Source organism: Dermacentor variabilis, chromosome 7 (assembly GCF_050947875.1).
Source record: "Dermacentor variabilis isolate Ectoservices chromosome 7, ASM5094787v1, whole genome shotgun sequence".
NCBI lineage: Eukaryota > Metazoa > Arthropoda > Arachnida > Ixodida > Ixodidae > Dermacentor > Dermacentor variabilis.
Genome location: NC_134574.1, coordinates 22,349,753 through 22,363,280, shown reverse-complemented (window position 1 = coordinate 22,363,280; position 13,528 = coordinate 22,349,753). Strand labels below are relative to the sequence as shown.

Genomic DNA, 13,528 nt, shown 5'->3' with positions numbered 1-13,528 from the left:
GCTGTTCAAAGTAACACTCAAGAATTTCTACTGCATTTCTTGCTATCCGGTTTAAAACAGAACTGCTAATAGAGTAGAATCTCAATGGTGTGAATCTTCAGGAGTCGTGAAAAATATTCGTACCACCCGAAATTCGTATCAGTTAAAAAAAATAAAAACGGGAGTTAAAGTTAGAGAAACTGACAAGCTTTTCACTGAGTGGAGCAAAAAACAAACAGTTTACTTGCAGGTAAATAAATCACTCATGTCTTTTTGCTTTTTCATCAAGTAAGCCAGCAGAGTTTTCCCAAATGCATAATAACACTCGCAAGTACCATCGCTGCCTTCTTTTGTGCCCCTGGCATGCCTCAAAACATACAGCATTTCAGCTGCTTGTGGTGGCTCCTCATCATTGTTCCTGTCAATGTCACCTTTGTTCTCGCTGGACGTCACCTTCATCCTTGACCGTGTGCACACCGCAAGTCGTGAGAAATCGTCTTCACATCTGCTGCGAGAAAATCTTGCACGGAGCACACGGCGTGAAGACCACTCCACTCCTTGATTGCTGGTTCCTTTGGCCCTTGGGGCATTCATTACATCGGGATTTCTAAAGGAGCCGCATTTCCCAAAACAGTTGGCTACGGTAACCGATGTGAGCCAGTCCCAAGCCATGGCAATGAGGTGCAGCGCATCCAGAAGGCTTATTCTCAAGTTTTTGCTGCTACGACTAATTTTAGCGAGTAGGCACCACACAAGAAGTTTTTTAAGAAGATGTTGTATTCGGGGTAAAAAAAGCTACCTTTGCATTTTGAAGCGTTGTCTTCTTAAGGCGGGCGGCACACTGATCAACATTCGGGAAAATCTTTCTGTTCTTACTCGACATCCTTCGGTCGAGGAGCGAAAAGAACTCTTCAAACAGGGCTACCGTCATCCAAGCATTCTTGCTTGCCCAGTAAATGCAGGGCAGGCGATTCTCCCGCTTAACGCTTGCCCACTATAGTGAGCTGAAAATTCTCTGATCCGTCAGAATTGCATCAGAATAGAATGGTGATCCTCTCCTTGCTTTTATGCCCATCTCGACATACTTGGCTTTTAAAGCAGAGGCTCTTCTCAGGCTGAAGGTTAAAAAACAGGTCTGCCTCATCTGCGTTAAACACGTCTTGGGGCTCATATCAAGATGAGCAACAGCAACATAGTCTCAATTCACTTCACTTCATTTCACTTTATTTCCTTAAAGACCCCACAAGGGGGTGTTACATAAGGGGTGGGTGGTACACAGATGTTACTAATGCCACATGTTTTTAACAAGACAGGTATATGGGTATGGATGCACTTTGAATATGGACAGGTGATTGAAACAATGTCGTGGGGAAGGCCATTGCATTCTGAAGCTGCGCGGCCAAAAAATGATGCAGAAAAAGTTGTGGTGCCAGAACGGGGTCGGGCGACTTAAAGTGGATGGCCCGTGCGGGGGGGGGGGGGGGGGAGGTGCGCGCGGCGGGAGCAACGTAAGGTGGATGGCTGAAAGAACTGTGATAAAACTTGTGGTAAAGTGATAGTGTGGCGATCCTGCGGCGAGACGAAAGAGTGGGCAGACCAGATTCATTTTTAAGGGATGACAAGCTGATATCGCATGAATAAGAATGAATGAAGCAAGCAGCACGATTATGCACTGCTTCGATAGCATTAATCAAATAAACTTGGTAGTCCAACCGCTCACGACTGACTGGTCGTCTTTTTTTTCTTCTCTTTTTGCTTCGTTGGCGACGATTTTGCAGGCAAGACCATGCCTTGCTTTGAAGCGATGGAGTCAGCCACCAGAAGCCTGAAACCCATCAATGCCCAAAGAAAGTGCTATCTCATTGGCTTTTCTTAATGCGGGGGGCGGTACTTGCCTCCTTCGTGTCTACGCTGAAGCGGAGCACATTCTTCATTATTTGATCATGTTGTCCAACGATTATGCACAATGTCGATGGTGGTTTAGCCTTTTTGCAAATTCCATGCCTTTTCTTTTTGGATCCTCATCCACGTTGTGTAAAATGTCCAACTTCTCTTCAGAGGGGAGGTCTTTCCACTTGCAAGACAAATTTCTTTGCTTGAAGGCACTTGCTGAAACAGCATAGCTATCACAAGGCACGGTGTACAAATGCGAACACAAAGAGAAGAAAAAAAAATGGCATGGCTGGTGCAGCCCATCCCAGCCTGTCCTGCGATCTATGTTTGCGCTGCCTGCGCTATCTGTGCTCGCAAAGCGAAGGCGCAGCTAGCAGGCGAGGTTGGCAACCCACACAACGCTGTGCGGCCGTTTAGCTGGACTGACAACAGCAGCGTGCTGTCCGTGCCGTGCCACCTCACCGTGGAGTGTTTTCGGTGGCCTCGTCTTTTAGTATCAAACGGCAAGGAATGAAAAGCAGTTCACTAAATTAGAATTCTAGCATGTTGTACTCTAATGGAACTTGGGTGAGGCCAACAAAAAATTTGTATCACCCCGAAATTTGTATGAGCCATAATCGCAACACCAACATTCTACTGTACAATACTGCCTATGGAGAACAATAATTCTCAAACGACTTGGTAAGGGAGACATGTAACCCCTCGTAGTCCAGTGACACAAAGGAAGCAGTCCTGACAATCTGACTGCAAAGTGTATCTGCATTAGCCATTATTTAGCCAAGTCTGCATGGTGGAGACATCACAGCAAGATCTACTCCTTAACGTCTTCAGCCTAGAAGTGACTCAACATGCGCAATGCATCAAGCGGATTCACGCAGAAGTCGTCACCACTGTCTGCAGGCACAGATAATCATCCAGTGACTATGGTGATTAAGATGTTTTAGCAGAGAAAATGCATTGTATGCCAGACAGTGAGCACCTAAGTCTTTGATGTTATGACTAATGTGTGCCTGGGATAAATTATGTAGCAAGTCATCTGAATAAATACTGTGACACTGCTTTATATCACAATGATATGACGTGGCATAACTGTACAAAGTCTAAGACCTGCATAAATGAGCAGTGTATGTAAAGTGTTAAATAGTTATAAAACAAGGGCACCATGCATACTACCTTGGCTGTTTCAGGATCTGGGCAGACGACATGTGTGTAGTTGATGTTGACCATGTCCGTGCCTGAGCAGATGGTCAGTGAAACCTCGTCTAGGCCGTACCGGTTTTTGCTGCTCAGCTCTGCCAGTAGTCTCACATCCTGCACACACGTATAGGGTAAGCTGTGGCCCCAGTATACCCACACTCCCGTATGCACAGAGGGATGAACCAAGAAATGCCTCACGTTAGACATGCAAGCAACCACACAGCACGTGCTCAAGGCAAGAGCAAACAGCCAAGGGTCAGCAGCGCCTTCTAACACACCATGCCCAGTGACTTTCGCAGCCTTAAGAAAATTGTACACTACAAAAACATTTAGCAGACATTACTCTTTACGCAAGTGTTTGTAATCTTGCTGCTTGCCTACAAGTATTATTCAGAGTTTCGTACCAACTATGAGCCAACTCCGAGTATGAATCACTTCTGGTGAGCGGTAATGATGGTGCTTTTTACGTTTCGGTATTAAAAACATCTACTTTTCTGATTCTTTCATGATGCATTCACTCATACTACTTCAAATGTAAAATTTTGCGCAGAGGCTGATCTATATATACACTATCTAAATCTAGCCATTTTATGTGGACAAAAATTTTGTTGCAGTTGCCCTTTCAGTTCTTTGCTTGTGCATCTAGGTCAGATCAGCAACCCTAACATTTGTAATGTGTGAAACATTACTGCATGAAAATGACTCTGGCAAACATGCATGCTATCTTAACAATCATTAATGCAGTAACCTGTGCACCCCATGTAAAAATGGTTGGAAGAAAGGAGTTTCGCATATGGTGTGTCACGATGTGTTCACGGTGTGTTACAGAGTGGGAGACCCACCTCTTTCGGCAATCAACCCAAGCTCCTTGCACAAAAATTGCATGGCTTGGTGAAAACTAAAGCAAGCACTTGCACACTGGCCTCCTTGGTTTGTGTGAAACACTGCACACATATGAAATCACCGCAAAGGCCCCCTTTGCTTGGTTAATCAAGAGAGATAGGAAAACAAAGCACTTGGAACAATTTATGACAGCATGCTTTGCTTCATGCAGTACGCTTTTGAACATAGACATAGCAAGAAGGCTGGACATGACGGGGACTGCTGTGCTAATACATTTAACATGGAGGTGGATCAAAAAATAATACGCATGTACGAAAGAAAGGTGTTGAATGAAAATGTAGAAACATACCTTTGGTATTCCGCCAGCCCTTATGTCATTCACTTGTGACAATTCGAGCACCTGACCATCCTAGAAGTGAAAAAGAGATGTGTACATGCCATTTTTGAGAACAATAGAGGAAAGCGAACTTAAAGTGCCACATAAGTGCACTTTGCCTGCTTTGGAAAATTAAAGGCAGCTAGTGTCAGTCTAGCAAAACCTCTTTCTGCCCTATTAGCAGGTGGAGGTACACTTTCCAGTTGTTATATGTATGTAAGCAGGCCGAGGAAAGCATCATTTTAACTGCCATGAATGTGTTGGCATCTTACTAAAACTTAGCAAAATTAAATGCAGTGGTGTCCTCTGTTGCTGCAAATTCGATCTACAGTGTTTTCCACACTTTAAGACGATCTCAGCGATGCTGTCTGCTTTATCATTTCACGTGAGTTGTGGCTTCAGATTCAGATATTCAGGTTTATTTGTTCCAAAAATGTAATTACACAACATCACAAATACACAGCTGAGGGTACCAAAGTGCAAGAACTGTAGTGGGACCCTCAGTTAATAGTACAACATTGATGGTGATATCTACATACAGCAAATGAACATTATTACAAAATAAATTGACAGATTCAATACATTATTAGACATTTCATTTCAAATCAAGTAAACATGATCAGCATGGCATAAAAGAAAGCCAGGAAAAGGCATGGATGAAAACAACAAGGACGAAACACAAAAAGTGGCATGTGAGAGAGAAGTTCTAGATGCCCCGCCAGGATCATAGTACACTCATCACAGGAAATTATACTTAAGGTAACTTTTAAAGATTTCAGGAGAACTACTTAAATTTATTGTTAATGGTAATTCATTCCTAAGAGAAATTGCAGCAAATGCACATGTAATTGGTATGAACCATGGGTAACAAGGAATCGTTATTAGCTGCAAATCTGCTTGCATTTTTCTTCTGCAAAAGGCCAACTGCAATGAATAGAAATGTAAGGTTATTATGAAGCAACTTATGGAATAAGACGACTATGTTAAACTGCAACAAATTATTAACAGGCAAGATAATGTACAAGCAAAGTTACACAGAGGCATTGGATTGCATGCAGCTAGAAGTAATACAGTCGAACTCACTTATAACAATATTCAAGTGCCACGAAAATTCCATTGTTATAACCAATAATTGTTATAGCCAGGTTGCATGAAAAAATCAAAATAGGGGGACAGCAGAGCTGATGTGAGAAAACTATAATGACGGGGAGGCCACTGGCCCTCCCGACCACCTTCCTCCATCTGGCTTCTGATTGTGTTCACTCATTTAACTGCTTCCTGGGCGCTCTGAGAGCGTAAAACAAGCCACAGCTGTCGGCATTAAAGCATGGCATTGCTGTAACAACTGCAAAGGGGTGTCAAGGGTGGCAAGTGATATGCGAGCACCGCCAAGGCATCACTTTGGTGGCCCTGAAAGGAAACTTTTACACACTGCGAGAAGGCTGCTGCGGCAGCCTGTCAGCTTGAGAAATCCAGAAGAAACGCTGAGGAGAGATCGCCACAAGCATCTCGCCATGTACTTCTCACTGGCTTGCACAAGAGAAGCCTATGTCCATTAGCCTTGCATGCTTTAGGCGAAGCTTGCCGACATCCTTCTCCAACACATCCACGTGCTCTATGTTGTGCAGCAGAAGGTTCCTCGTGAAAACGAAGCCCTGGAGGGATTGAATTATCTACCGATCCTCCTGTGAGGACAACGTTGAGGCAGTCTAGCCTGCCTTACTGCGTCATCGCTGCCGTCACCGCCGTCACTATCTGATGCAAGCAACTTTGCAACGATCGCATCATTGGTTAAAAGCACTTAGTTTCCAAGTTTAAAGCCATGCGCTTTCTTTTCACTGGCAACGTCGTGCATTGCCGATGATCAGTGGGCGGATCAGCCATCTTCCGTTTAGGCAGCGAGTCAAGCGAGGCTGAGAAAGTGCATGGCCAGGAACGATTTCGATGCAACCAACAAAGACGAACGCGAGCTATTAAGCTGTTTGCAGAACTGCGCTGACCAGCGAACAACAGAGCAACATACGAGCGATCTGCGAGCGGCGTAGTTGGTGCGGCCCATCCGTGCTTCGGAGCTTGGGGCAGTGTAGAGCTATAGGTGCAGCCCATTCGTGTTTGGAGGGGTGGAAGGGCGATGGGAGAGAGCTGCGCAGAGCTGGCTGAAAAATGAGCACGCGGCGGCTGTTGGAGCAGCCGGCCTAAAGTGCAGCGGCTCGAATTTTTCGTTTTCTTTTTTTCTTTTCAAGGATCTTGCATTTCACTGCCTTTCGGCTCAGACATCTAGCGGTCAGAGTTCATTGTTATAACCGATAATGCGGCATCGGGGCATTGTAGTAAGGGGGCTATTTCACTATAGAAAACATACAAAAGTTGACGATGCAGCAGCTTCTCATTGTTATAACCGATATATTGTTAAAACCGGTATCGTTATAAGTGGGTTCGAATGTAATGCGTATTAACTGATTTTGGATATGTTGAACTGATGATAAATGCCAAGCGTACATGTTGCCCCATGAAACGACCCCGTGATTAATGCGACTAGTAATGAAAGCAACATACAAGGCTAGCAGAGCCTCACGAGAAAAAAGAGGGGTGAGCTTTATTAACGTGCAGATACCAAACAGTCTTCTGCTTGAGATGTTGGAAGTGACAGCGAAATGTAAGGTTAGCGTGGAGATGTATGCCAAGAAAAGTAACATTGTTGCAAGTGGGAACTGAATGGAACTAAAGCTTGAAAGCTTTAGTTCAGGAATAAAAGCTAAGGGCCTCAAACACTTTTAAACAACCTAAATTTAGATTTTAGAGGATTAAGAACTAAGTAATTGTTGCAACACCATTTCATAGTGTTACTCAATGCAATATTTAACTTTGATGTAAGAGCAGTATAGATTTATCTGATGAAGATATTGTTGTGTCATCTGAATACAAAATACAATGATTGTAGTAGGAGGAGGTAAGAGAATCTGGAAGGTCATTAATATTGTCATGTGGTGGTGACTATGATGAACACAGTTGCAAAACTGTAAATGGCAAAACTAAATATTTATTGGGCGAACTTGTGCCCTCAAAAGCAAGTTACACTTAAAGCACAATGATAGTGGCAAACACAGTCAGCGATCGTCAGAAATCTGATCAGCAGGTCAAGTGCGTCGGCTTTTATTCATCAGTCGTCAAATGTTCCAGAGTAATCGCTGGGAACCACGCGCCTTCCACAAAGTAAAACACTATTGTTGCGCATACATGCAATCAGGTTACACAAGGTTCGGTGACAGACAGTGGATGGAACCAACGATAACACTCCAGAAACTTCCGATACATGCAGGCGCGTCCTGCGCTGTGCGATAACATTTGTTAGGCAGTCAAACGTAGTTGCCCGATAAAAACAAGTACATATGCCAATATATGGAAAGAAAAGCAGAGGAACTTGAACTGAGCTCTGTGGTACACCCTAGTTAATACATTTTGTTACAAAGAAAGTACTTGCTACGTGTGCTGTGATTTGTCGGTCAAGTAAGTAATTTTTTAAGAATGATAGCGCAGGACCAGTTATACCATAAGACTCAAGTTTATTGAACAGGACTTGATGTTTAACTGCGTCAAAAGCTTTATTGAAGCCTAAAAAAACAGATCCGGCTAAGTTTCCTGAATCGATACAGTTTTTTATGTAGTTATTTAGAGAGCACAGCTATATTAGTGGAACTTCAAGGGTGGAAACCAAGTTTGTTGTTTCTTAGCAACTTAAGCTTTGTTATGTAGTTATTAAGACATTAATCAATTTTTTAAATGAGTTTACTAAGGCAGGAAAGAATTGCAATTGGTCAGTAATAAGTAGACAACTGTTTGTTTGTCACCCTTTTTTAAAAACAGGAATAATCTTAGCGTATTTTAAAAATGAAAGGAATGAGCCGGGTTAAAAGTAAGGTTAATAATATTACTGAGCATGTCAGAAACTAAATGTGCAACCAGTTTTAAATGCCTTACACAAACTTTATCTATGCCAGGCCTTGTATTTTTAAGACTAGCAATCATGGGAAACCCTTCATTTGGTGTAGCTGGAAACAGGAAGAATGATTGTGTCGTATGGCTTAAAGTATTAGGCAAATGTGCATGTGGGTTGTTATTAGTATAAACGGAAGTAGTGCGAGAAAGCATTAGCAATTTCGTTGGGCTCAGAAAGAGTGAGACTATTGTAATTTATTTTGGTTATAGAGGTATCAACAGATGACTTGTTCAGTAGGTTCAACAGGTGACGATTCAGTAGCTGCTACTGCTTTTTGTGGCTATTCTTAGTCTGGTCAAATTTATTTTTATTTATTTTTATTTTGGCTTCAGAAGAATTTTCTTAGTAACAAAAGAAGCATTATATATTCGAAATATTCGGCAAGCCTGCTTGTTTGCGAATATGTGCTGCCACTACAGCATGAAGAAAGCAGAGAAGTGGATTTGCCAGGACTGCGCTGTGTTATTTGGACATTTGCTTCAGGCAGTGTCGTGAAATAAGGAACACCTTTTCAATATCTTACTTTTCGTACTTTTTGGGCTGTAGAAAGCAATCCCAAATGTTGTGCTGTTACGAACGACGACAGGCCACCATGTCCGTTGCAAACGTTCAGTTCATTACCGTACTCCGCAACTCTCCCGCCACGCCGTCCATCTGGGCACAGCATGCTACGTGCCACCCGTGACTTCCTTCCTCTATCTCTCTGCTGCACCCGCGTCACCTGGTCCTCACCCCCCCCTTCGACAAGTGTGGCCAGCCGCACCTTGCCTAGCCTCACCTTTAGCTATCTGTCCACTTATACCGCCACTCTCTCCTCGCAGTGCACTTTATGGAGCACTATGAAAATAAATCATTTTTTATTGTCCCCCTTCAGTGCATCTATTGAGTACTTGAGCAACACCATGGCAGTGGGCCCCTGTGCCAATGAATTAGGAATGATTAGCTAATTAGAAAGTAACGCTTTGACAGGGGCTAGTTGTTTGTCTGTCACCTTGTCTGTCTTCTTGTCACTCCTAACCTGTCCTTTGCTATGCCTTTGGCAATGCATCTGGCCAGGAAGCTTATCAGCTCAATTTCCTGGCAAAATCAAGAACAAAGATAAACCATCCCACACTATGTCAAACAAGCTCAGCCCAGTTGTCCTAAATTCGTTCATGATACATTTATGATAACAGCATTCATTCTGTGTGACACCATAACAGCAACCAGTTATGTAAACCTACTGTAGCATTCTTGAAAAATGAAGCAGTAAGAGATGCAAAATAAACTGCTCTACTTATCAAGACACAATGCGGCAAAATGAATAATCCACAGGGTGCAGACCTGTTGTGAAATTCTGTTGCTGTGGGAGGATATAAGCGAAAGTAACGTATTTTGACATCTGGTCAGGTGTCATGATGCAAGACCAAGTCAAGCACGAGGGTCAAGATGTTGGAGAGTGATGTTTCAAAACCATTACAGGTTCCTCGTTCACAGTGAAAAGATTAAGCATAAGTTCTCCTTCTAGCCCTTTCAGGGTCAATGACGTAAATATATAATGCCGCGAACAAGTCCAAAATGGTCGAGGCAGTATATTTACAGCGCCGTCTGTGCATTTAAAAAGTGCCCCAATTTCCTAACTTTTTCTTTTCTGTCACGTGCTGCCACTATGTAGGAATACAGGGAATTTTTTTCGCGCGCCTCCCTCTCTCTGTTTTCGTTGCATGGTTTGTTTTAGAGTTAGTCTGCTCCGGCGCGTCTATATACTACCGCTCGCACATTGGCGCGCGCACGGGCAGGTGGCGGTTTGGGTACTGTTTGGGTTTTGTTCCGCGGGTGGTTTTGGCTTCTTGCACTCGCATTACTGATGGCTATCTCATTACTAATTGCTCAAAGGGCAACTGCTTGTTTTTTGCTCGTTTAGTGCTCACAGGGTTGCGAATAGGAAGGATGCTGACGTGCATGCGTTTCCGTTTCTTTTTTTTTTTTTTGGAGACTCGCGAAAACTAATTGCCTCTTGTTGGAAATAAGATGAAGATTAGCAGCAGTTTGTCACACATATTGCTTTTTTGACGGGTACACAACCACAGTTTTTTTGAGCGCGGCACATATGTAGTCGATTACGTTATGGATGTACATATTAGTGTAAGAGGAGGAACACTTGAGACTCGCAAAATGTTCTCGTGTGTACATATTCAAAGCCATGAACTATGTGTATAACAATGCATCAAATTTTTAATTCTTATAAGTTTATTTCCTTTTTTATTGTTATTCATGAATGAAGAGTACTGATATTCAACGCAAGATATCTTTTTCTCACTTTACGGTCACCAGAGAAAAATTGCAGTAAATTTTTTTCGAAATAAGTCCCTAAGAAGAATTGGAATTTGCAATAAAAAAAATCGACGCTGGGCGGTCGCATATGGCGAAAAACAATTGACCCCGAAAGGGTTAAATGTGCAAGAGATGGCGTGGTGCATGAATTGCCAGCAAACAATTCTGTTCTGTCCTATTTTTGTGGCATGACAAAACATCACTCAAGAAGAAGATGAGTTGCCAAATTATTGTGTGTTTTTTTGCAATAATAGTGATGTCCCCATCAAGTGAACTAGATGTCTGGTTCCCCTTAATGACAAAAAATATGATGCTTTCTAAGCACATAGGTCACAGTCAGCACAAGGTACATTCTAAATAATGCCAGGGAATTCTCTGTAATGGGTCTTTAAAGCAGCTGAGTTACATCAACAGCTTGTTGGAAGGGACATCTGCCATGTGAATGTCATACTTGGAAAATGTGCGACAATACCTGGCACCACTGATGTAAGGGATGCTTCAGTGCAAGGCATACGACTTTAAGACAGCTGTATTTAAATCCTGGTCTCCAACCAAACTGACCAAAAGGGGCAGGCTGACCGTTCGGGTCCACTTCCCGGCACATTCACAATGACCACCCTGTTTTCAGTCGCAATTACCGACAGCACATATATTGCTTTTGAAAAATATTGTTAAAGTCATCATTTGCACAGTAACAACTACTTATTCTGAAAGAGCTCTGATTCAAGTGCTGAGCTCCCACTAAGCAAGTGACGACTTTATATTTTTCAAATGCAACAGGTGCAATCGATTAAAACATTACGCAGCCACATCCATTCCAATCCATAGCATGCACAAGTTTTCTACTACCTCGAATACCTGTTCTATACACCGGCCCACAATACTAGACATGCTTCGAATGGCAACATTAATTAGCTAAATTGTGATAATGTACATGGTTAAAGAGTAATTAAATTGTACAGCTGAAAAATTTGGAATATGTCATCCCTTGGTTTTAAAACAGCACAACATTTCAAGCAAGGTCGCAAACTGTTTCTTCCTGAAAACCATAATCTCTAGCTAAATTACTCTGTTTCATTTAGTTCTGTCGCATCTTTTAGAACAACCGCGAATTACCATATATATTCGAGCAATGAACATACTTTCTTCAAAAAGAAAAACGAAGCAAAGTTGGGAGGTGCGATTATTATGCAGGATCAATTTCATGGGAACTTTTTCGAAACAGCAAAAATTGAAAAGTAAGACAGCAATGAGTTCAAAAATGTGCTAGGTAACTTATCTTTGTGTAGAAATACACATATACTACAGTTGAACCTCGCAATAACAAAATCGGCTGGGAATGCGAAAAAATTCGCTTTCGCAAGAATTTCACTGTTTCAAAATCAGACAGCACAGATAGGTAATGTGCTACAGAAAAAAACTTTACTGTCAAAATTCCGTTAGCCTACTTTGGCAAGCTCGCTCGAGGACACAGAACTGCACTGCCGACAGTGGCTGCACTACCGTGGAGCTGTACTCTCGGTCAACTGCATTCAGAGATGCGATCACTTTTGTGAAACTTTGCATAACTCAGCATTGGACGCAGAGAAACAGTGCTCCACGCATGCAGCACCATTTCTCCGGTGCACGCTGTCGCCCGGAGGTGCTGACGCATCTGGTGCCGAGCACGAAAGTGATCGTATCTCGTATACCCCAAGGTAATTGATTGATATTACGGCCCCTTTGCACAAATCTACATCCGGTGCCGAATCCACACGTGATGCCTCTCGGGTGGCACCGAAACCAGCGTTCTTGAAGCAAGGGATGCGTATTCCCGGATGATCGCTCAACCACGGCTCGATGCATGGCACTCCATGCTGCAACCGCCATCTCAAGCGTCATAAACAATTCCACATTGGTGGGTCGTGGATTTCCTTCTTTTTGGTGCCTTTCCTCACCGAGGCGCACATTACGCACTGTACTAGGGGTACGTTTGATTTGCCTGCACCACCTGAACCAGTTCACGAGGTGCAGACGACACAGCGCACAAGCACAACATTAAGGCTTCTTTCTGGGCGAGTTGGTGCATACTTTACATAAAAATTGTAACAGCGCAAACACCTGCAACCACAAAGTATCAAGGACGTCCTTGTTACATTGTGGTTGCATGTGTTTGCGCTGTTACAATTTTTATGTCAAGCACAAGCACTGTTGAAACACTGCTTACGTGCGTCTGCTGTGTCTACATAAGCGCAGGTGTACTTATGCCTCAGGACCCAATTATACCAGCAGTTCTTGACTTTTCAAGCTTACTCATTCTGTGAACATTAGTCGGAAAAAACTAAATGCCTGCACCATGTTTGTACTTTGGCATTCATTTTGAGCATCGTGCTGCGCCTGCACTGAAGAAATATACTACTAGAATTTCTGAAGTTCTCGTGAACCATTGTGAACGGGTTCACAATGGTGCAGGAGAATCGAGCGGACCTTAGGTATGCAAAAACAGTCGCCACATGCCTGTAGCAACATGTGTGGAATTTCAAACAAGCAATCAATAAACAAGATGGCGGCCATGATGTGTTTCAGCACACGCGATTGCTTGTGGCGCTTAGTTGTTTTGGTAAAAATAATGGCGGCGCTGGCACAAGTGCAATGTGGTCATATTTTACGAAATTTCGTCGTAAAGCAAATGCATTTGAGCACATTTTGGAGCCTGCTAGCCTTGTGCGAGTGGATAATATGTGGGGTTATGTTCTGGCAAATTTTATTGATGCGGAATTGCAGTAAAGTGACATTACATTCTCAAGAGGTGCAAAATGCATTGAATCCTGTGGGCGTTCGGCGGGGATACAAAATAATTCGTTGTCTCGAGAATTTCATTTACACGGGGATTCGTTGTTGCGGGTTTCGACTGTATTTGCAAACCGTAACAACATTTTTATTGCACTTCA

The 13,528-nt window shown here is 43.0% G+C and overlaps 1 protein-coding gene across 1 annotated transcript in view; it reads right to left on the bottom strand.

Moving 5' to 3' along the window:
* The window catches only part of LOC142588567 (1-phosphatidylinositol 4,5-bisphosphate phosphodiesterase beta-4-like), a 208,676-nt gene that overhangs the window by 137,642 nt on the left and 57,506 nt on the right, over positions 1 to 13,528 (bottom strand). The window contains exons 5-6 of the mRNA XM_075700406.1: positions 4,262 to 4,321; positions 3,046 to 3,183 (exon numbers count right to left, since the gene is read on the bottom strand). Coding sequence (XP_075556521.1) covers positions 3,046 to 3,183; positions 4,262 to 4,321 — 198 coding nt within the window. The remainder of the gene's footprint in view (positions 1 to 3,045; positions 3,184 to 4,261; positions 4,322 to 13,528) is intronic.